At 35.5% G+C, this 24,954-nt stretch overlaps 1 protein-coding gene across 2 annotated transcripts; it reads left to right on the top strand.

The window, feature by feature from the left end:
* The first annotated feature begins 1,225 nt into the window (after positions 1-1,225).
* Positions 1,226-22,916, top strand: LOC113516376 (probable histone-lysine N-methyltransferase CG1716). 2 transcript variants are annotated; one of them, XM_052902626.1, is made up of 19 exons: positions 1,226-1,409; positions 1,661-3,419; positions 3,494-3,622; positions 5,556-5,855; positions 7,250-7,340; positions 8,063-8,224; positions 9,201-9,421; positions 10,707-10,849; positions 11,200-11,339; positions 11,916-12,250; positions 12,575-12,794; positions 13,630-13,760; positions 15,097-15,205; positions 15,680-15,884; positions 16,271-16,381; positions 17,404-17,507; positions 18,222-18,380; positions 18,884-19,180; positions 20,950-22,916. In XM_052902626.1, the coding sequence occupies exons 2-19, from the start codon at positions 1,675-1,677 to the stop codon at positions 21,106-21,108; spliced, it is 4,761 nt and encodes a 1,586-aa protein (XP_052758586.1). In that variant the 5' UTR covers positions 1,226-1,409; positions 1,661-1,674; the 3' UTR covers positions 21,109-22,916. The 2 variants fall into 2 exon arrangements, with proteins under 2 accessions (XP_052758586.1, XP_052758587.1); XM_052902627.1 differs by having other exon boundaries at positions 1,227-1,368.
* Positions 22,917-24,954: the final 2,038 nt, after the last annotated feature.

Below are 24,954 nucleotides of genomic sequence, written 5' to 3'. Positions count from 1 at the left end.
AATAGATAATAAGCTCCTAATAAGCCTCCAGAATGAAGTTGATAGCATTAATTTCTTTTAAATAGCTTCACATCACGGTGTTATAAAATCGTTAAACATAGAATATGATGATATTTCATGATCGAGAGAAAAACTTATTAATTTTTTTAAATAAAAAAAGTTCTTTTTCTTTCTATAAAATAATAAAAATATACGAATACACCAATAATGTACTCCACTCATTTATATGATTATTTAACCACAGAAACATTAAACGTATTATTTTATATCAATATGGTATTGGGTGAGTGACAACGTCGTAATTATTTAAATCAATTTTAAGAACAATAAACTTTTTACAATATTTATTAATGATTACTTAAAAAGTGAGAACACTAAAAGTTTTAATTCTCTAATTGAAATTAGAGAATTAAAACTTTAATCATAGAATACATTGCATATTAAATTTACCTTTAAAAGCTTTGCACCTGCTAATTTCAAATACATTTTAGCCTAAGATTTTGGCATTCAAAATCATAATTTTTAGTGACAGTTAAGTAGAATATTATTGCATGATTAATGTTTTAGTTCGCTAACATAGTACTTTATTAGAATTACTATGGAATGGAAAATTGGAAACATTTTCAATTATTTTTTGAAAAATGATAATCGATAATCGCGACTTTGCTATATTTCTTTACGAATTAATTTATAATTACTGACTTGTGAAATTAACTTTTACAAAAAATATATATAGTTCGCCTTTGCTAACATTGTTATTAACTTATTATTGTTAATGTATGTCTTAGTGCAATAAAGTATATATATATATATATATATATATATATATATATATATATATATATATATATATATATATATATATATATATATATATATATATATATATATATATATATATATATATATATATATATATATATATATATATATATATATATATAAATCAATTTTTTTTTGTGGATCAATCTTGATCTATTAATTTTAAATTATCTTTAAGAACAAGGAATATCTTTCAATTATCCCTAAATCGATCTACAGATCTTTTTTTAAAAACAAATTCAAATGCACTGATTGTGTCTTTTAATGAATATATTTCAGTTATTTTTACTACTTTCTACTAATTTATTCTTTAAAAACGAATTCAAATATAATAATTGACAGTAATTATTCGAATTCAATATGAATCTCTAGTGCTCTATTATCTATGGTATTCTCTGTTCTCCTCTACGCTAGTCTTAACAAAAAAAAAAATAAGCACTATTGAAAAATGAAATGACCTGAAAATTATATTTCTTTCTAAATTTACTAATTAAGTTTGTGAAGTTATTTCAAAAGATTGTTGTTGTTTCTAACTATAGAGGAAATGTAATTCTTATTTTTACACTTCATTTTGTATGTAATGGCAGGTAATTGTTACTAAAATTGAAATTTTAATAGTGTCTAACCAACCGGTGGTAACGCTGTCGAAAGTCACGAAATACAATTACTAACTTTAAAATGTTTTCAAACTAAGTTATTCTTAATAGGGTTTGAGATTAAATATATATGTAATGATTAAACTATATTAACCATGTGGTATTAACAAGGAATAAAATTACAAATAATAATGAATGAAAGAGGTCACTAGTCCCTAATCCCCACCCGATTTTATTTGCAGGTTGTTAACGAACGATGGCCAAGCGAAAGAAGTCAGTAGGGAAACCCACCGCTGCGTCGAGACGCACTACTCGACGTACTAAACAAGCTGACAATGAAGAGCCTACTACCTCCGCCGCCGAGGGCGAATCCTCCACCTCTGCCGAGCCCACCACGTCGGAAACAACAAACAATCAAAATTTCGTACAGCCTGCAACATCTAATGAATTTTTACCCCAAACAGAGTCTTCTGCAACCACTACTGTGAAGACTTGTCAAACTCCAGTAGTGGCCTTGCATAAGAAATTTGGCAAATATCGACTTTTTAATAATGACGAGTCATTTGTTAGAAAATATGAAGCTGGTAGTGATAGTGAAACAAACAGCAGTATAGAAATTAGGGTTGTTGACCCCTGTGCCAGCTCAGAGTCTGATTCTAATGCCTTAGACACTCACTCTGACACAAACAGTGGAGCTTGCAGTAGTCCAATAAATAGTGCTGTTAGTGCTTTGCAAAGTCATAATAGTTCCAGGGATATTTCACCTGTACCAATGGTGAATGAACCATTAGCAGTTAAAGATAATATACATGATAATGTAGATGTAAATGAGAAGATGGAAGCAGAGGCAGCTTCCATACTAGTCCCAGTCCCACCTGACTTGAATGATAAACAATTCACGGAACAGGTAAATATAAATAGCAATAGTTCAGATCTATGTTCTGAACAGGTAAATCCTGTGACACAAAACATTCCTTTAGCTGATGAGCAGATAGAACAGGTGGAGTTTGCTGGAGATGATGATGAAGTCATCACTATCGTGCAGATTGTGGAAGATGATAACCCTGAATTATATTATAACATTCAAATAGATAGTCCAAAAGATCAAAATGTACTTCAAAATGATGGAAGGGAAAGTTTACAAAAGCAGGATGTTGACTTTCAAAAACATTTTGAGAATCTCAATCTAAGTTCATCTCATGAGCCGGTAAATTCTCATATGGATTGTTCTAATATGCAAAACATTAGAGTACCTCCTTGTAACACTCCTGATTTACAGTTTTCAAAAGAGAATATAAATGAAACATTATCAAGGCCAGACCCTAGTTTGACTCCTAGTTCTACACTCTCTGATGACAGTAATTCCTCTAGAGCTACAGAACTTAATCAGAACAATTCCAATGATTCTTCAGAGTCATCTCCAACTGGTGTTCGACGGTCAAACCGTATTAAAACAATAAGTAATATGAAACAGAAAACTAAAGGATATGGATTAGTAAAAACACCTTTAAAGAAAGCTTTAATAATGCAAACAAAATTAAAGCTAGAGGAGATGGGCTCTGACAGTCAAGAAAAGCCTTCTGATATCTCAATTAATGCACCTAACTCTCCATCATTTCCTGTTCCTTCGGACATGCCAGTTAAGGTTAAATCAAGATGGCGTCGTTCTAGTGAGCTTGAAATGGGTGCAAGTTCTCCAGCCAGTTCTCCACTGGCTAGCCCGAATTTACCTCAGCGCTTGCCAGCTATTGCTGAGACTCCAAATCTTCCAGATGATGAGCATGGTGTGACACCATTGACAATGGCAGCTTATGATAAAATAATTGAAGAGAGGATGAACCAGTACCAGCATTTAGATGAGAATGAGTATTTATGTGAGAGAATGATAAGTAAAGAGACAAAGAAGATGACTTGTGACTGCTTTATGACCAAAGAAGAGTTGGATCGTGGAGAACTAGCTTGTGGTGAAGACTGCTTAAATAGATTACTTATGATTGAATGGTAAATAACATTTTATTATTTGTCAGTATAACTAAATAAATAGGAAGATATAATAAGGTTCTGTTTCTTTGCAGTAATTCTCGATGTCCTGTTGGTGATCGGTGTACAAATAGAAGATTTCAGAAGAGACAGAATGCACCCTTAAAAGTGTTTTATGCTGACAAGAAAGGTTGTGGAGTGGAAGCTGTTGTTGATATACCTATGTAAGTATTAATTGGGTTTTGCCCTTAATTATTGATAAATGTTTATATATTATTATTTTATTGATTCATCTTGAAATTTGGAATGGGTGCTTGGGTTGGCTTTTATCCCTTTCTCCATTATTTGTTCTAAAGGTGACGATCTTTTTATTATGTATTGTACAATTATGTTTATAAATTGTAATTTTAGTTTTCTAAGCACTTTTTATTGTATATTTATATGCAATTTTGAGTATATTTATACAATATTTTTACAGTCTTATTAAATATATTCTCAGTTAGGCATGTTTAGTAATAGTTTACTGCATGCATGGTTTATTTGGGATTTTATTAAGTGGATTCTGAAATGAAATTTGATATCTATTTAATAACTATCTATCTCTATATCTATATGCTCTGCGAATTATTTATGACATGTAATATTGATAAATAGAACTGCACTAACATTTTCTATTTTTAAGAATGATAATGATGTAGATATTTTGTCAAGGTAATATCATCTTATTCCTAATCATTATTGATTTATAGTTTATTTATGTTTATTACTGAATTTATGATGACCTTAAAATTACCTTATTTATTAATGTAGGAGATGGTCAGTTATGTACCAGATTTCATCCATATAAATTTATTTGTACAAGCATGATTAAATAATTAATCCTAAAACATGCAACAATTTTCACGTCTATACAGTTAGGACGAAGTTGGTAGTTGTCAGTAATTATCATGAAATTTAAAAAGCTTTATAAAGCGTCTTTCAAGTGCGAAAATTTCAAATCTATCATATTTTTTTGTATATAATACTATATCTTTGCAAATTTCGAACTGTGTGTGATAATTTTTTGCAATCAATTGGGTTTACATTACACCAATTTTGCAAAATTTGTGTTATATAATTTTTTCTTTATTTTGTTATTTATCATAACAATAGTCAATAACATCTTTCATATAACTTGGAAAGACAAACAAATTGATAGCCCATTTGATTTTAACTGTTACACAGTTATTATTTAAGTTATCTTGTTACACAGAACACTACATAGTGATGCCTAAATATATATGTTTTGTTACTGTACCTATTAATTCTACTATTACATGCCAACATTCAAATTGAAACTGTCATTTTTTTTACAATGGGCTTCTTTTATACTTTGTTAAATGATAATGTCTACTAATGTAAGTAAACTAATTAATATGTCATGTCATATTAATATTGAACTGATTTAAGCTACGTAAATAGTATGATTTTATTTTATCACTGCATGATGTTCAATTTTATCCATTTTCAAAAATAGCTCTGACTTGACTTACGGTATCACGTAAACAATGAGTTACTGTGAATAAACTAAACTGCATACTTGTTGCTAAATAATGTATCTACAAAATGAGGGTAGTTATAAAAAAAACCAATGACTTTAACCATGTTAGGCTAAGAACTTTCAAATGACCCTCGTAATATTTAATATTTGTCAGATCCGTCAGTATTTTACGACTATGACGATATGTATAAGTGTATCCTAAACATAGTGATAGGTTAAACTATTATGACGCTATAAGATAAACTCATTTTCACATAATATTAGTAGGGATTCACCATTGGGACTTTACGTAACGCGATTACACCTACGCGATACATACCTACATACCTACATGTACTTGGTTCACCACATGTACATATACTTGATTTTTTTATTGCCGACGTTTAAAAAAAAATATTAATTAATTTAAAATATGTGTTAACACCGCGAAAGTTTCAAAATTAACAATTACCCCCTTATTAAACAAAACGTCAAACATCTGATAAACCTGTTTTAGCTCTTAGTCTTTTGTCTTTTAGGTAATTGTAGGTTTGTAAGAGATATTAGCTTTAATGAATAAAGTGGTGAGGTGAACTAATAAGAATATGAAAATTAATATATTAAAATGTAATTTTCAGGGGCGAGTTTCTAATGGAGTATGTGGGTGAAGTTTTGGACTATGAACTGTTCTACAAACGTGCTCAGGCGTATTCCGAAGAGAATAATCTTCACCACTACTTCATGTCGTTGAAAGGTGACACGGTCATCGACGCTACGATCAAAGGCAATATATCTCGCTTCATAAACCACTCGTGCGAACCCAACGCAGAAACGCAGAAGTGGACCGTGAACGGGGAACTGAGGATAGGGTTCTTCAGCAAGAGAGATATAGTGGCAGGTGAAGAGATCACATTCGACTACCAGTTCCAACGGTTTGGGTAAGTATATGTTTCAGTCAGTTTTTAACAGACTTGAAAGTAAACATTTTTTATTTGAAATATTACATTTTGTTTATATGATATCGACAATTTTGAACCAATTTTAAAGAATATGTGGCTTATTTTAAGAGATATATTTTTTTATACAACTTAGAATGGCAAAAAAGCTGACGGCCCACCTGATGGAAGGTGGTAACCGTCGCCTATAGACATGAGCAGTACCATGGACATAACAGAGTATACTGTTTCGCCCATGATACCCCCATGCGTTGCCATTCCTGAGGACTCAGGTGTTATTCCTCTGTACCCAGTATATTCACGCCATATCCCACCCTTCAAACCGAAACACATCCATGCAAACACAACTGCTTCACGGTTGAAACACGAATGGGACAGAGGTACCCAAGCAATCGACTTTTGTACAAAGTCTCCCTCTGGTAATAAGTAAGTAAGATATATTTGCAATGCATATGTAGTATGAGTATGGGTACCATAATAATAATAATAAATAGTGTATTCTTAATGTTCATGGTGCTGTTCATATCTATAGGCGACGGTTACCACTTTCCATCAAGTGGTCCGTCAGCTTGTTTGCTATTCTAAATATCTTAAAAAAAAATATGTTTCTTACGGTTTTCTAAATATAAATACCTATATATTATCTGTATGTTTATTCTCTATTAATAATAATATCTATGTATTCTATACTAATAATCAATGTTAGAGGCGTGTACAAAGAAGACACCCTGAATGCTTTTGTTTCACCACTTAGCGCTACCTTTATATGAATATTTTTTTAACGGAAATGAAGGCAAATTAATGAAAATGGAATAACCACTTGTGTTTATTGGTTCACACTTGTACGAGTATCAGTGGGAGTTTTCTTATGTAATGATAATGGAATAGTAATCCCGCCTGTTCTATGGTGTACAATGGTGGAGTTCCAGTGAAAGGTGGTAGGTGAGGATGAACAGGTCTGTTAGCTCATCGTAATCAATTTAACAAAAAATAATCATGACAGTTTCTAGGGGAAACCGAGTGAATGTTGATGTGTCAGAGTATATTATTAGCAATGGGGCTACAATTACCCATATTACTAACAATCCCCTTCTCAAGTTAGAGTTAGTGACAGGTGAGGACGAAGTTATGATAAATTCATTAGAAATTAACCACGATACTTTCCAGGATGGCAGTGTGAAGGTCAAACAGGGTATATTGCTAGCAATGGAGTGACTGGCTCCCGTTACTAACAATCCCGATGTACTCACACAAAACATAGTAGTACTACTGGTTGTTATTAAGTTTTGCTATTGCAATGATGGTTATATATTACGTATTCCAGTGCGTGTGACGCAGGAGGGGAGTGGAAGGTAATGTGTTGTATTTTCGTGCAGAAAGGTGGCGCAGCGTTGCTACTGTGGCGCCAACAACTGCCGCGGTTGGATTGGTGCAGAACCCGACTCTGACGACGAGGACTATGAAGAGGTACTTGTTTAATATTTCTAAACTTTATATATATATATATATTTTTAACATGCCATGTAATACAGTAGAATCTCGATTATTCGAATCAAACATAACCAGGAGTATTCCTTATAATCCAAAATCCGGATCCGGATAATCGATTTCAAAGTCAAATCTAACAATACATAAATTTTAATATTTATTATCTAAAGGGTTTTTACGTATGTAATTTAGACAATACGTTATAAAAAAATCAAGCTATAAAAATAATGGATATACATAATACCTATTTACCCAATGAATACATAATACCATTTTTAAATCGATAATTAGAATCGTGGAGAATAAATCCGGATAATCAATGTTTGGATAATCGAGATTCTGTATAGCAAAATCGTATTTTTCATTTGGGATCAGAGATTGACCATGAAAAATAAATTATTTTATTAATTGAAATAAATTACAATAAGTCTGAATAAAGCTTTTATAGAAACAATAATTGAGCATAAAAAAATTATGCCTATTATTAATGTTATATTTTCCAGTGATTTATTCTATAAAAAGACCTAGCTTGTTTACTAAATGTACCTAATATCCATAGAAAAGCAGATTATAGTTTGTTAGTTGAAACAAATAGGCCTTAAATATTGATTTTTTTTGTTTATTGAAATTAAGTTTCTCTTTATAATATCATTTCAAATAAATATCAAGAGAGTCCCTCACTTATTTTTTTAATACTTCAGGAGGAGGAAGATGTGTCGACTTCCAAGTCTAGTGCAACAGAGTCTACTGAAGAGTCTCAGGTCATCGACGCACAATCCGAGCAGCCTCGCCCTCGGCTGAGGAAGAGTAAGAAAGAACGCAAGTACAAACCCAAAGTGAAGGACTTGGTTCAGGATGCTGATGTAAGATTGATTTAATATTTATATTATTTATTACATGAAATTTATTGTCTGTCTTGTATGGATGAACTTTGTTTAAAAGCGGTGAATTTATTCTCAGAGCAGTATGGAATTAATGGGGTCTACTCCTTTCCCGGATAAATTTATTCCAGTTTTAAATTATATATATAGTTCAATTTTATTAAATTATCTTTTTTGAAGATTTTTGATTGTAGGTACACCTTTAAAGTTTAAAACCCGTGATGTTAAAACCTTATCTATCTATACTTATAATTAATCTGTAGAGAGGTCGATTCTGTACATGAAATATATTTCCAAAATAACTATCAGGGGGTGATTAATGATCGATACTGATGCCAAAAAATGCAATCAGTAAAATTTTTGTCAGTCTGTCTGTCTGTATGTTCGTTATAGACACAAAAACTACTCGACGGATTTTAACGAAACTTGGTACAATTATTCTTTATACTTTTCATCACGCTACGATCAATAGGAGCAGAGCAGTGAAGGGAAATGTTGGGAAAACGGGAGAAGTTACTCTATTTTTAACCTTCCGTTGCATGTGCAGCCTTAATGGCCACATTTTAAAATGTAAAAATGTCCACCCGCGCGAAGCCGGGGCGGGCCGCTAGTAAAGAATATTTGTCTAATGTTTTTGACATATCCCAAACAATAGATGACAATGCATGATCTTTTGTTCTGACCAAATGTGTATATTGATAATAATCTCGAAAGTGACCTATAGGTAAATAAAAAGACTTTTTTTTTTTATACAACTTAGAAACAAACAAAACAAGCAAACAAGCTGACGGCCCACCTGATGTAAAGTGGTAACCGTCGCCTATAGACATGAGCAGTACCATGGACATAACAGAGTATACTGTTTCGTCCATGATACCCCCCATGCGTTGCCATTCCTGAGACTACTAGTCGGTTACTGATATTTTGATACGTATGTAATGTGTTACGTTAATGACAGATTGAGGAGGACCTCGAGGCGCTGAGCCGCACCGGCGTGAAGAACCAAAGTCACACGCTGCGGCTGTCGCGGACCGTGGTGCGCGCGAAGACGCGGCGGGCGCAGGCGCGGCTGCTGCGGCTGCTGCGCGACGCCGACCTGCCGTGCCGCCGCCTGTTCCTCGACTACCGCGGCCTGCGCCTGCTCGCGCCCTGGTGCAGCGACGCCGCGCTCCACTTCAGGTCACTCACCTTCTGCCGCATCTGGGGGTCTACCATGAAATGAAATTCCGAATTTTCGAGCTCAATTTCGTGTTTTTGTTCGTACCGAAATCGACCCTGTAAATGGAGTTTAGCGTTTCGTTTGTCATAAATCCTATCATAAAAGTTCAAAGGAACGATATTTTAGCATTTTTAATATTTTTAAATGGTACATATCATGTAATTTTAGCATGAAATTTTTGTTTCGCTCGGATCCGAAATTTCGGAAAACATTTCATTGTAGGCCCTCTGTTCATTCTCAGTCTCCCCAACTGCTCGGGTTCTCGTATGCCGACCGAGCGTTTCGCCACAACACATGTCGCCGATGCCGATGACACAACTCTCATCTGTCAAGATCTACTGGTCTTCTTTAGTGTATTAGTGGCAATCTCTATTTCGGATCAGTCTATTTTTGTTCTACTAACCTTCTCAGGATTTATAAACCTTTCAAAAAGTCGACATGTTTATGTCACGCGACTAGTTGGTTTGCCTACGATTTTAACACTAAATCTACCGACATTTCATATATACCTTATCCTACCATGAGCGGTTAAATGACCGCTTTACAATAAAATATGTATCTTAATATAAAAAGAGATTTTAGCCAATTGGATAGTAAACAAGTAAATAATAGTAAGTTGTAAATATTGAAAAATGGGTTATATTATAGGAAAAGTCAATAAGTTACATGGTGATACAGTAACATGAAAATTTTTAAATTAAATGTCAGAAATGGTCATTGACCGCGCTTGGTATGTTTTGTGTTGATATCAATTTAGTCTCTAAAACGGTCAGATTTTAAGCACTTGTAATGAGCTCAGTTCAGCATAATAAACTGGTATTCTATCATCATGCTTCACTTTCATCACCTATCTACAAAGGTCGACCACCATGTAGTTCTCCCTGTAAACCATGCAGCTAATTCTTGTTGAATTCATCACAATAGGCTTATTTGCATTCTTTTCCAATCATTTCTCACTGGTGCTTCATCTCTCTGCAGCCTCGTGCAGGGACTCTGCTGCCCATCCCTCGATCATTTAGTTCCCTTAGTCGCCTCTTACGACATTCGCGAGAATGGAAGAGCTGGCCTATTCTATGTCGAAGTCACACAGCAGTACTTAGTATGTTAATTGGACCTAATTGCTAATACCAGCAACTTGTCATTTGTTGTGTAATTTTAGAAGCGAATGTTTTTCACTGATTTAATTTCACATTGAAATTAAATACGGCCGTCCAAAGTTATTAAAGAATGTTATTGCTTTTACAGATTGGAAATGCTGCAGACAGTGGACAGATTACCAATTACAAATAAAACAATGGTGCAGGAGAGCCGCTTCTTTACAATTGTCGAACGCTGGTTGAATTCAACTGATGTACCACCCGATCCTGTGTTTATTGACGAAGCTACAGGTTCATACATCTTTTAATATAGAAAATAAAAGATTATTAATATAAATTAATATAATCACACAAGATTTTAATCCTTATATTAATTATTAAATGAGAAATAATGTATAAAGTATGAAAAGTAAATGTGTGAAGTTTACTTCATCTGAGGTTATTATCGTGAGCTTATATAACTAGTTGTTATCGTGGATTCGTCTGCGCGAAACTCATTATCTTCTATTTCTATGGACAATTTGGGGAATCCTTTCTTAGTAGATGCATATTATATTATGAAAGAACCTTGTTATTAGTGATTATAAAAATGTAGCAATTGTGATTTTTCTTGTTAGCTATATTGGTCTTTCCTTTTACAGGTTTACCAACAGAACTTCCTAATAGAGATGGAGAGGAGGACAGTGCAGCAGCAGCGGACAGAAGCAGAGAACATGCTGCGATGTTAGAAAAAGTGAAAGACTTATCTAATCAGTTGTTAGAACGATGGTCCAGTTTAAAGGTGAGTCTTAGTTGTGTATAAGAAAATAAATGTAGTATAGTCTGATATGTCTAAGGTACAGTTCAAATTTATATGTTATTCTTTAATTTATGTGATCGGCTAATGAACACTTGAAACTTTTATAATAACAATTTGGTGTTTTTCTACACTTTTTAGAGTGTTATTACTCGCTAATATTTATTTATTCTCTATTGCACAATAAAACTTTGTACAAGAGGCAAGCTAATGCCATATGGCATTCTCTACCAGCTAACCATTTTTTTTTTGATGGATGAAAGTGATATGGTAACTCCGCCTGCGCTATCGTCATCATGTCAGCCCATAACTGTCCACTGCTGAACATAAGACTTTTCCAGAAGGGGAGTTTTCCCAGTAGTTGCCACGCTTGGCAGTCGGGTTAGCAACTGCAGTTAGACTTTTAGTGATGTTTTAAAAGGGACACTGCTGCCCATTCCTCTACCATTTGAGTGCTTATAGTCGCCTCTTACGACACCCACTGAAAAGGAAGGGGCGGCCGATTCTATGCTGGAACTGACTACAAGAAGACTCTCTCTAATATGCGTAATAAAATTACAGGAAGTATTCAAAATACCGAAGAAGGAACGTATACAGCAAATGAAGGAACATGAGCGGCAAGCGAACATCGAGCGTCGGGCGGCCGACTCGAGCGGCGCCCGGGACCGCGACCGCGACCGAGAGCGGCGTGACGACCGCGACAAGGAACGGGAGAGGGAACGGGACCGGGACCGAAGCGACCGAGAACGGGAGAGGAGCGACCGGGACCGCGAGCGGGGCGACCGGGACCGCGACAGGCACAGGGAGCGGGACCGCGACCGCGACAGGGACAGGGATAGGGATGATAGGGACAGAAGGAAACGGAGGGGAAGTCCAGAGGGCAGGAGAAGTATAAGGTGAGACACACAACTTTCAGTTAATCATAAATACACTTCAGTATCTAAAAGGACTGTATGCAATTCAGTGACTACATTGTAATTCTCATAAGCTCATATAGTTTTTTTAATGAAGTATGTTGGACGTATCAGTTTTAGATCTTTAAGGGTCATACATGTTTATTTTTTACATTATAATTGTTTATAAAATGGGCTGTTTATACACACCGATTCCGGTCAAATTAGCACTTATTAATTGGAGTCAGTTGTAAAATTTTGCTATTTCATTTACTGTTCACTTATTACATATTCATATACATAAACGAAAATATATGAATAATGCAGGCTAAGCGAGCGGGTGCTAGCAGCAGTACCGCCGCTAAGCAAGGAGGAGCGGCGGCGAGCGTTCGCGGAGGCAGCCGCCGCAGCAGAAGAAACACGTAGGGCTCGCGACCCGCCCGCCTGGCCGCCATACTGGCACCCGCACCTCAACGTCAACGTCAACCAGCATCCCCACCCACATATGAACCAGCACCCGCACCCGCAGCGCGATTCATACCCACAGGTTGGTACAACGAAATTTTTAAGATTTTTTATAACACCTGATGGTAAGTGATCACCCGCAACACCAGAATCATTGCAGGTGTGCTGGTGGCTTTTAAAAAAGCAATATGCTCTTTTCTTGAAGGTTAAGATATCATATCGGTTCGGAAATATAGCTGCGGGAAGTTGATTCCAAAGAGTGGTTGCATGAAAGAAAGTACCTTGAAAAATGTCCAATAAAAGATTATAGACTAGCGCCATATTCGGCGCGTCTTGGTCGTGTATCTTCGTCGATCTGTCATCGGCCATTAGACCTAACACAAGGCACATTCAGCGTATCTTAGATCTCATTAATAACTTTCAATAAGCGCAATCAACGCTCACCATCCGCTGAGTGTGGTGCATCACATATTACAGTTGTAAGGCAGCGTTGGCGAACTTAGTCGACCGAGTACAGAACAAATGAAGCAACCTAGGATGGACCTAATGTAACGTTAAACTTCCGCTTAGAAAATAACTACAACATATTCTGGCATTTCACATTGTCAAATCATTTGTGAAAAAATTGACGCAATTAAAGCAATAAGAGTATAAAATTAAGATATCCCCATTGTTTAACATTTCGTCATAGCCGTAGAATACTGACGGATCTATTTATGTAATATTTGTCAGATCCGTCAGTATTCTACGACTATGACGATTTCTGTTGCAGTGTTTTAGTCATGCTAAAGCACTTTCACGGAAGTAGGCTGTTAGAGACATTTTCAGGTTACATTTTCGGCACGCTTCTAACCTTATTTTTTAAATTCAAGTTGTGTTTTTTTTTCCTTATATATTTTCAAATACGGCTTATGCAGATGTTTCCGGGCGGCGTGGTGGTGCCGGGGGTGGTGCCGGAGCTGGCGGGCGAGTGGCTGCCGGACTTCCCGCCGCCGTTTTGTCCTCCGCCCTTCCCCGCGCCGCAGCCCTATTGCGTGCCGCAGCCCAAGTCAGTTTAATCACTAACTCTTACGCTATCGTCCGCGTGATCGGAATATAAAGATGAACAAGTTAAATAGTAGCCTATGTCCTCTATCTCATATTGTACATGTTTACCAAAATTGGTTGAGTTTTTAAAGCACAAAGAGGTAACAAACTTACTTTCACATTATAACTTTTTCCTGCGGCTTCGTACGCGTGGTCGTGATTATTCATAAAAAGTAGCCTTATATTCTTTATCCCATATAGTGTATGTAAAGTAAATAAAATATTAAAAGTGATTAGTTCAGATGTTAAGATGTTAACGTGTAATAAATAAACAAATTTCTATATATTTAACTTCATGCACATAATAAAGGAGGAGAATGCTCTACTATATATATAAATGAATAGATAAATAGATACAAACTTATTTTCACGTTTATAAATAACAGTAAGGATTAGAATAAGATTATAATATTCTTTATGAGATGAAAATGGAATTACAAATGGATAATAGAGTATACTGGTGTGATACGTATGACACGTGAGGATAATGCCAATTAGGTCGACCTGTCAGAGTAATATTGCCACCAATGAGGTTGTTATGACTCCGTTACTGACAATTCTATAGTGATACTATCTATCTATCTATCCTATTTAAGAGCTGCGCTCTTGTCGGTGGAGCTCTTGCCACTCACTACTATTTTCAGCGAGTCTCTTCACCTCTTAATACGACTCGACACCAACTCCTTCCTTGATCTGTCTGATGTGACTATGTCTCGGTCTCCCTCTCCCCCTCCTTCCTTTTATATTATCTTCTACTATAATGTTCATAAGTTCGTCGTGTCGTATCAAGTGTCCCAACATTTTTCCCCTTCTGTCCTCAATAGTTCTAATAATTTGTCTTTTTTTCCTTAACCCTAAGCAGGACCTCCTCATTGCTAATTCAATCGATAGTATCTATAATTAAAATTTTATATAAGTAACGTAATAAAATTTTAAATAGACGATGTTTGTTCCGTTATTAGGCAACAACTAATACACCAAATTAGATGCAGTTTTCATAGTTGTATTTATGACTGACTAATTTAAAATCTGTTATATATTTTATTTTGGATACATCATCTAAAAGTAATCTATTTTCTTATAAAATGTGTAGGAAGTAGCGGGCAATAAGTTAGTGACAATATTATTATTAGTATCTAGTGGCCTATTATCCCGACATTAAACCCCAGATGTAATGAGTTCATATATGGTAGACTAAAATCCTTACTGACTCTCTATAATAATAATTTATGAATTTATTCTTAATTTAAATCGTTTTATGGCTAATAAATGTCTTTTATTCTATATTTGCTGAATAGTTTGATGGGCATGAGCGGTTTCGGCATGGGCGGCTTCATGTTCGGTCAGCAGATGGCGCCGTACCCGCACCCGCAGCCGCCGCACCAGCAACACGACGTGACGCAACCGGTAAGGTCAAATGTTAAAATTTTTGATTGATTACCATAATAATTTGAATTGTCATTGATCCCTGTTTGTTTGTTTAACTATTACGGAGCATGAACACTTGTTTTTTTTAATGGGTGATAATGAAATGGTAACCCCGCCCGCGCTATCGGTATATACTGGCGGGGCACCAGTGAGACATGATAGGTGAGGATAAAGCAGGTCAGTTAGCCCATCGTGATGAATTCAATAAGAATTGTTCACGATGGTTTCCGGGGGGAACCACGTGGAGGTCTTTTTTTTATACCACTGAGGTGGCAAACAAGCATACGGCCCACCTGATGGTAAGTGGTTACCGTAGCCTATGAACACCTGCAATACCAGAGGTATTACGCGCGCGTTGCCGACCCCGAAGAAACCCTTATAAGGTGTATTGCTAGCAATGAGTTCATCAATCCCCATTACTAACAATCCCTTTCCCCTCTGAACACTTGGTAGGGTCTCGCTACAATGCTGCCGGAGAGCTCGCAGCCGGGCGGGGCGGCAGCAGCGGGCGCGGGGGCGGAAGCGGAGGCGGGCGCGGAGCCGCTGCTGCCGTCGCTGTGGCGCAGCGCCACCGACGACCGCGGCCGCCGCTACTACTATCATGTTAAGCTGCGACAGCCGCAGTGGCTGCCGCCGCCGCCGCCACCGCTACACCCCGGTATGGACCTTTATACTTATCGACCAGTCCTCATACTCGTGAACGGATACTGCTTGTTGTTGGTCACTAACACTAGCTCCACTGTCTCTTTTTAATAGTTGCTTAGCAACGACGCAAGAACATTTTGTACCGTTACATGTTTCCATAAATGTGATTAATATTTTATATATATCATATTATGTTTAAATAAAAATAATTCTAATAGCGAAATTAATGTAATGTATAAATGAAATTAATCTTGATTTTTAATTTTTTTTGGGAATCTGAATTCGTTTTTTCTATTTTAATTTATACTTCTTGATGTGATTAAATTTTTATCTATAGTGTGGTTATTTTTCAATACCGAAAAAAGTTAATAGCAGAAAAATGTATTTGATAAATTACAGATGAGAGTTCATCTGAGGAGGAGGAAGAACAAATGAGCTCAGTAGATACTACCATTATGAACAGACGAGTCAAAGGGAAGGTTGTTGAAGGCGTTAATGGAATCTACGAAGGTAAGTCTATTTTATATTTGATCTGTGTTATGTTAAAAACATTTGCTGCAACAATTTGAAATGATTTTGGAAAATAAAAATATTTATATTTACCTCCCTTATTCATAAACAGTAAATCCTTTCTACAAACCTATTACACTGTTTTGACACATTCTTACAAATCCGAAATTTGAATTAAAAAAAAAAATAGAAAGTTCAATACCTAAAATAGGTTTATGAGAGGCTTTTTTTTTAATGGGTGATAATGGAATGGTAACCCCACCCGTGCTATCGGTATACAGCGGCGGGGCACCAGTGAAGGATGATAGGTGAGGATGAAGCAGGTCAGTTAGCCCATCATGACGAATTCAACAAGAATTGTTTACGATGGTTTCTAGGGAAACCACGTGGAGGTCGACCTAATAGAGCATATTGCTGGCAATGGGGCTGTCAAACTCCATTGCCAACAATCCCTTTCCCCCCTTATTATTGAGAGGTTTGGCTATCCCATTAAGAATCCTTAATGGGATAGTCAAATGAATTTGTTGATATTGCAGTGAAATTAACAAAACTTGTGTTTCGCTGATAAAACTAGCAAAATATCGAAATAAATGTTTTTATAGAGTCATAAATTAACCAGAGGGAGACTTTGTACAAAAGTCGATTGCTTAGGTAACCTCTGTCCCATTCGTGTTTCTACCGTGAAGCAGTTATGTTTGCATGGCTGTGTTTCGGTTTGAAGGGTGGCGTGAATTTACAGGGTACAGAGGAATAACATCTGAGTCCTCAGGAATGGCAACGCATGGGGGGTATCATGGGCGAAACAGTATACCCTGTTATGTCCATGGTACTGCTCATGTCTATAGGCGACGGTTACCACTTTCCATCAGGTGGGCCGTCAGCTTGTTTGCCATTCTAAGTTGTATAAAAAAAAATATATTTTTATTGTACATATGTATCCATTTATATTTTTATTTATGTATATTCAAATAGTAGTGTATAGAAATAATTTGAGTACTATTAATGAATTCTACAAATTTCAGTGATAAAAGAAGACTCGCATAACGGCTTGATCCCGGACCATGCATTGCTCACAATAAAGCCGCGGAAGCGGCGACCGGGGCTGGTGTCTGAACGACCGATCAGTGTATGTAATTGTATTGTTTTTTACTAAATAAGTATTGAGGTATCTGTAGGTCTTGAACCAAGATCTGAGTGACCAAAAAGCATAGTTTACTCTTTTGTGTGTTCCAGAGCATGGTTTTGCTATATTTCCTGCTAAATGGATAATTTAAAATTATTAATATAATGTATCCATCTACACCAGCCTTTCCCAAAGTGGGCGATAACGCCCCCTTGTGGGCGCTGCAGGCCTAAAGGGGGGGGGGGGGCGGTAAGAGACCCAATTTACACATTAATTGATTAATTTAATTTGAAGTAATAGTGGTTTTTAAGTAAATGAAAAAATGGGGGTGCTAAAAAATAATTTATTCTTAAAGTGGGCAGTAGACAAAATAAGTTTGGGAACCCCGGATCTACACTATACTATCCATAGTGAGGGCTACCTCGTTTGGCATCCTGTAAGATCAGTTATCAACTGACAAATATATTTTGTAAATTACACATAAAAGGTATACAGTGATATTACAGTGGTATTACAGTGAATAAGTGAGTTAAAAGATGATATCTTGTCTGTTGTTAACAGTAACCATTTTCTCTTGGTTGCCATCTTAAGTTGTATTAGAAAAGCTTATATATTTTTAAATAAAACTTTTAACCCATTTCAAAAAGGATGTTGTTTTAAATATAATAATTCTATAATTAAATAATTTTATATTTATAATATTTTTTCATTTCACAGCCGCGCACAGAAGAAGACAAATTAGCAGGTCGATTGGAAGTAAAGCGATATAAACAGACGAAAGAGAAACTACGCAGGAGACGCGAGCGGCTCATGCAGAAGGTACGGCTGTTGGCGTCCGCTAAGCGTGGGAAGGAACTCTCTCTTCCAGAACTTAAGGTATTATAAATTTTTCTTTTTATTTTATTCAATTTGCAGTGTTGTTATATTATTTAGTGTACTCCGCTCTGATTTATACGAAAATTATTTTTGTGTTTCTATTTTTATGTAACCTTTGTTGACAGTGTTTTCTTTTTTTTTTTATTAATTCAAATGATTAAGTCAGTGTAGTGATTTAAAAGTGTTTTTATTTTTCTCTACTCTGATTAAAAAAATAATATTTATATATTTTTTATTTTATATTAACTACTTATACACCTATAGTATTTTTATATTGGAAAAGAATTAAAGTGAATTTTGATAACTGCTATAACGAGCTACCGTTTACACATATAGTTCGAAATAAGTTTAAACCTGTATAATACAGATGGCCAATTACGAAAAATTGTATCTTTATTTTACTTTAACAAACTTAATATTTTAATGACGTGTTTTAAACTCATAAATGTTGGTTTTAAAATTTTATTAAATATTTTAATAAACGATTATATGTATTTTGTCAGATGGTGGATCTAGCTGACTCCGACACGGACTCCGAGCTCGACTCAGAGGACGAGGAGAAGCCGGCGGAGGCGGAGGCAGAGGGTGCGGGGGAGACGGCGGTGGCGGCGGAGGAGGAGAGCTGCCGCGTGGCCGCCGTGACGGAGGCGGAGGCGGAGGAGGCGGCGCGGCGCCGCAAGGAGCAGTTCCGCAGCAGCATGGCGCGCGTCATGGTGCAGCACCTCAACCCCTACCGCCGCCCCGACGCGCCGCTCGGCCGCATCACCTGCACCGCCGACTTCAAGCACCTCGCCAGGAAGGTGCGTGCACTATAGTAATATAATACAACACGCGCACCCACCCATCTTTATCACAGTTAGTGATAAAGACGGGCCGGCTTCGAGGGACGACGCAAGGCGAAAATTGTATAAGGAATTTATGTTGTTTATAAAGACTATTAGATTTACACTGCAGATGTGAAATCAGATCTAGTAGTAAATTTGATCAGCTCAAATAGGTACTTCCATCTCTCTACTACTTTGTGTTAAGAGTGTCTGCACTAAAGCTTACCAAAGTGTGGTAACGTCGAAATTATATGTAAGTTTTCAAAAACAATTATAATTATTTCAAATAGAAGAGGTTTTGCCAAGGTTTTCCCAAGAGACTATAGCATGGGGTTCTTCAAAAGGGGAGTAAAGAGGTTTCTTCAGGGTCGGCAATGCACGCGTAATACCTCTGGTATTGCAGGTGTTCATAGGCTACGGTAACCACTTACCATCAGGTGGGCCGTATGCTTGTTTGTCACCTCAGTGGTATAAAAAAAAGTATGTTAATTCCTGATAAATTCATCATGATGGGCAACTGGCCTGTTTTCATTCTAATCTATCACCCTTCACTGGTGCTCCGTGTTTGTTTATCAGGGTTACCATTTCATGATCACTCATTAAAAACTAGTTATATACTTCGTCTATATAACATACTGATTGCCTATTTGATGGGTTAAGGTGGTTTTTGAAACAAAATCTTGTATGCTTGTTTGCCACCTCAGTGGTATAAAAAAAAAAAAAATTATTATTTCAAGTATTATTAACAATATAACATATTCCCTATTTATTTTAAATGTTTTTGTATTATCTGTCATGATAATATAGACAGCACAAGGACAGAATAGGGTGGAAGATAGTTGATTTTGGATCTGCCCTCTTCCCACCTTTATTATGCTTACTAAAATTCAGTTTGTTTGTTACCTCATAGCTTCTTAACGGCATAACCAATCGCAATTTTGTTTTTTTTGGATGAAAATGAATTGGTAACTCCGCCTGCGCTAACGGGATACGCTGGCGGAGCACCAGTGAAAGGTGATAGATGAGAATGAAAACAGGCCAGTTAGCCCATCATGATGAATTCATCATGAAGAATTAATCATGACAGTTTTCAGGGACCGCGTGGAGGTCGACCTAGTTAGGTATATTGCTAGCAATGGGATTTTTAGTCTCCATTACTAACAATCCCTTTCCCCCCACCAATCGCAATTTGGTATGCACATACTATATGTGATAGAGAAGGATATAGACTACTTTTGGTCCCGATCAATAAACATATCTCAGTCACTCTGGTGAAGTCAGAAATAAAAGCTAATATGTTTATAATTGAGTTATTTGCGTGAATAACTGTCATATAAGATTCGAATTTCTATTTATGTGAAGAGTCATGTAGGAGCGATAGGTAAACAACATTTACTGGGGGGAAGGAATTGCTAGTAATGGGGAGGTTAGTCCCCATTGCTATTAATATACCCTATCAGGTCGACCTCCACGCGGTTCCCACTGGAAACTATCTTGACTTATTTATCGTTAAATTTGTCACGATGGGCTAACTTACCTGCCTTTTCATCCTCACCTATCACCACTCACTGGTACCCCGCCAGTGTATACCGATAGCGCAGGCGGGGTTACCATGCCATTTTCACACATAAAAAAAAGAAAAACAACATTTACTACTTTTACATTGGCATAAACGGAACAAGGGATTTAGTCAATATTTAATCTGTGTTGAAATTTAATTTTCAACTTTTTTTTTCCATTTTCAGCTTACACACTTCGTAATGTTGAAGGAGCTCAAACACTGCCAGTCGGTAGAAGAGTTGGTGGTCACCGACTCGGTGCGGACGAAAGCGAAGACTTTCGTCAAGAAGTATATGGCGAAATTCGGGCCAGTGTACAAGCGGCCCCCCGAGGAAGCCGACTAACAGGAAATGCGACGGTTTCGGCTGTCGCTCATGTGATTATACTGACTTGGTACAACAAAGTGATTCAATAGTGAATATATTCAAGTAGAACAGTTCATCTTGAAGAAACTTAACTGTAAGCCAATAATATATAGTGTTGTCGTTACATTTAACTAACGAATTTAAAGTGTTCGGTGATAACCTCTATTCGTGTAGTTACTACTTAACATGTAAAGGTCACAGGAAAATTCTGTACCAGTATTTCTCTTGTGTATTTATTAATGTTTGTCAGGTAGATTGGGCTGCATTTTTTATACATTAAGAATAGATAAAACCAAGGACTACCTATACCATTGTCTCTGTGAAAGCCATTAAGGAAAAAAAGGACTGCCTTAATAAGTCACAATTGTGGTCTTATATGTACATAAACAACACAGATCATGTGACGTCTATAGCATACTTTATTTACATTGTTTGTAATTCAGTACACAAACAGTATGTTCGCAGCAGTAAATATTTTATCATTTATTTCAGAATTTAATCATTTAGTTTCAGTATTACAATTAAACATTCTTTAAAAAAGCTGAATTCATAATGAACATCAAATTGTGAACCCTGCAACAGAAAGGCATTTTACGATATTTAAAGGATGATGGACTACTGGTTTTTTTTTCTTTTTTATACAATTTATAATGGCAAACAAGCTGACGGCCCACCTGTTAGAAAGTGGTAACCGTCGCCTATAGACATGAGCATTACCATGGACATAACAGAGTACAGTGTTTCGCCCATGATATCCCCCATGCGTTGCCATTCCTGAGGACTCAGATGTTATTCCTCTGTAGCCTGTAAATTCACGCCATATCCCACCCTTCAAACCGAAACACAGCCATGCAAACACAACTGATTCACGATAGAAACACGAATGGGACAGATGTTTTTACATTGCGATAATACGATAAAATACAATACCACAGATAATTCGACAAGAAATATTTACTGCTGGATAATAAGTATTTCTTATGTCAGAGATTTAGACAGCTTTGCTGCTTAACAGCAGAAACAGATAACATGGTGGTAACCTTTTTGTTTGTCGATAGGTAATCATCATTATCATATCAACCCTTAACTGTCCACTGCTGAACGTAGGCCTTCCCCATAAGGGGAATTTTCCCAGTAGTTGCCACGCTTGGCAGGCGGGTTGACAACCACAGTTAGACCTTGGTGATGTTTTAAGAGGGACGCTGCTGCCCATTTCTCGACCATTAAGCTCCCTTAGTCGTCTCTTACGACATTAACTGGAAAGGAAAAAGTAATCTATTCTGGGACTACACGCCTAGGTAGGCACAAAGCTCGGTAGGTTAAGGCCCTTTGGTAATTATAAAGGCGAACTATTAATACGTACGTTATTGCTACCAATTACGATTAAGAAATTTTCTTTATATTGTAATGTTGTACTTTAGTCACTGTAAAAAAAAATGTTTTGTCAGTTATACGAATGAATCTATGAAGGAATTATGTCTGTTAATTCATGTAAATATATTGAGATAAAAATGGACTGCCTACTAAAATTATTAGTATTAGTTAGTTATTATAGGTAGGGTTCAATTTTTAATGCTCAAACTAGCCGTTTGAGTTAGTGGAGTCTTTTAAAAAGATGTTAAATGGATTGATGAATTGATATATAATAAATATGAGATGTGAAAATTGCTTTTAAAAAGTAAAATAGACTAAATGTAAACAGCTGATGATATATATTGTTAAGGAATAGCAAGACAGAATATTGCATTAAAGAATTAATTATTATTAACTAGATCCATTTATAAAAAAAAAAACATAGTAAGAATCAGTAAACAGCTATTTTATGATGATATTCTTTTTTTTTTTATTTAAATGGAAATAAGTTTTTTTTTTTATATCAATGGCTAGAATCAGATTTTTAACTAATACAAATAAGAATGCAATAGCCACGGATTTATTTAAGTGACAGTGATTAAACAACAGTGTATGCCGTTGCGAGAAATATAAAATGAATTAGGTGGTCTTAAAATGGGCATCTCTATGATTTATATTGTTTTGAAACGATCGATATTTAAAATAATATATTAGACTTCTATAATATATGAATAAATTTTCTATGTAAATGAAAAATATGTGATCTTTTGACATTATTAAGAGGGCGTGGTCACATAATTTATCGTTAAAAATTTTAGACAATTTTTTATCAAGAACTCGCTGAAAATTCTTGCGACCCTCGATCAGAAACACTGGCTAGATGTCTAATAAATATCGTCCCTTATTCTGAACCGATTCTGCTAATTATTTTTTAAAGCTATAGTGGTTTCACATATTAATATTGTCACAGTTTAATGTAGATTTTTTGTAATATAAAATTTTAAAATTGTTAATTGATTTAGCAGAGCCGGGTTACTTCAATTATTATTTTTCTTTTATTGTACATAAGTAGCAGTTTACAACGGCTTTGTCGACGCAATCTTGTTCCTACTCGTTCGATGGGAAAATAGTATATTGTATTGGTTCCTCTTATTGAAATAATTTTATAATTATGATTCAATTATATACAAACTAATTTTACTTCGAGAATACATCGTAACGGCATGCACTTAGTCAACATATATTAGACTGTTTATTATAATTTTTAGCTCTTCAATAGCTGTGTAGTGTAATGATTAAAATTAATCTGATACAGAACTGTCCTTGGTTTAGCATAATGAATTGTATATATTAGATATAAAAGTATATTTTTAGATATACGCTGATTACGTCGTCCTTTGATAAGCGGTGCGTTTTCAGATTGTATTTACCGTTACTGTGAGGTAGGTGGCAAACTATTTTTAAATTGTGCTAATTTCAATAAGTATTTATTGTGTTAATGAAATTATGATCTCGAGTTGCCTATGGATTTTGTGAGGTCTAGCCAAAATATATGGACAGAATATTTTTTACAAGCTGATTGGTATTAAAAGTAGCTTGATGTTAATCATGACGATCATTGATTATTTAGTATATAGGTAATCTGAGATGACAGAGATGATACTGATGTTAGTTTTAATTTATAAGTTAAGGTGCTAATCAATTTGTAAAACCTTTGTTTTATATGGATTTACCCATTGATTATCGATATTGAGATATATCTGTACCTAAGAGGAATATAATACTAAAGGTGAAAATAAAAAATATAGCCACATCAATATTTCAAATTATTCATTTTTACATATATTTAATATTACTATTAAAAATTTAACTTGACATGGTAATACAATAAAAACATCTGAGAGTATCTAGTACTTGTAATCTCGGAGGGTACCTTTGACCTCTCAGGGTACCATTGACCTTTGAGGGTATAGTTTATTTCCAAGGGTACCGTTTACTTCCAAATGTACCAGTTACTTTTAAGGGTACCATTCACCTCTACGGTACAGATATGTAGTGTAATATGTAAATACTGGTGGCGTTTCTCGTCAGGGTTTCCCTGTTAATGTATTGAACAGAGAACTCGAATAGGACTGCAATAATTTGAAGTACACAGTATTAGAAACGTCAAGGTTTCGTTTATATTTGTACAGTTTTTTTATCTTATGACCTCACTCTAGTATAGTTTGATTCATATCTATTTTAATCGATAATTTCAAAATTAGAACAAACAATTTATGCATTACGATCTCGATCTATGATACGATTAAATGTAATTTAGTTAATCAATCAAGAAATTTTTTGTTTTGTCGTGTCAAAAATATAAGATTTTCCACAGTGGTTGGTACTAAAAATGTCTGCATGTTTACTATAGAAATATAAAACTTTACATAAAATACTAAAGTCATCACACCAAAGCATCATCTCGTACTG

The sequence above is a fragment of the Galleria mellonella genome, unplaced genomic scaffold, assembly GCF_026898425.1.
Source record: "Galleria mellonella isolate WM207_F2 unplaced genomic scaffold, CSIRO_AGI_GalMel_v1 utg93, whole genome shotgun sequence".
Taxonomy (NCBI): domain Eukaryota; kingdom Metazoa; phylum Arthropoda; class Insecta; order Lepidoptera; family Pyralidae; genus Galleria; species Galleria mellonella.
This window is presented reverse-complemented; position numbering and strand designations above follow the sequence as displayed.

What these genes read in the sequence shown, in the direction of transcription:
- LOC113516376 (XM_052902626.1), top strand. Translation starts at nt 1,675, where the DNA reads ATGGCCAAGCGAAAGAAGTCAGTAGGGAAACCCACCGCTGCGTCGAGA. An exon ending in AGATTACTTATGATTGAATG is followed by an intron (nt 3,420 to 3,493) that starts GTAAATAACATT and finishes GTTTCTTTGCAG; the next exon opens with TAATTCTCGATGTCCTGTTG. An exon ending in TACCAGTTCCAACGGTTTGG is followed by an intron (nt 5,856 to 7,249) that starts GTAAGTATATGT and finishes ATTTTCGTGCAG; the next exon opens with AAAGGTGGCGCAGCGTTGCT.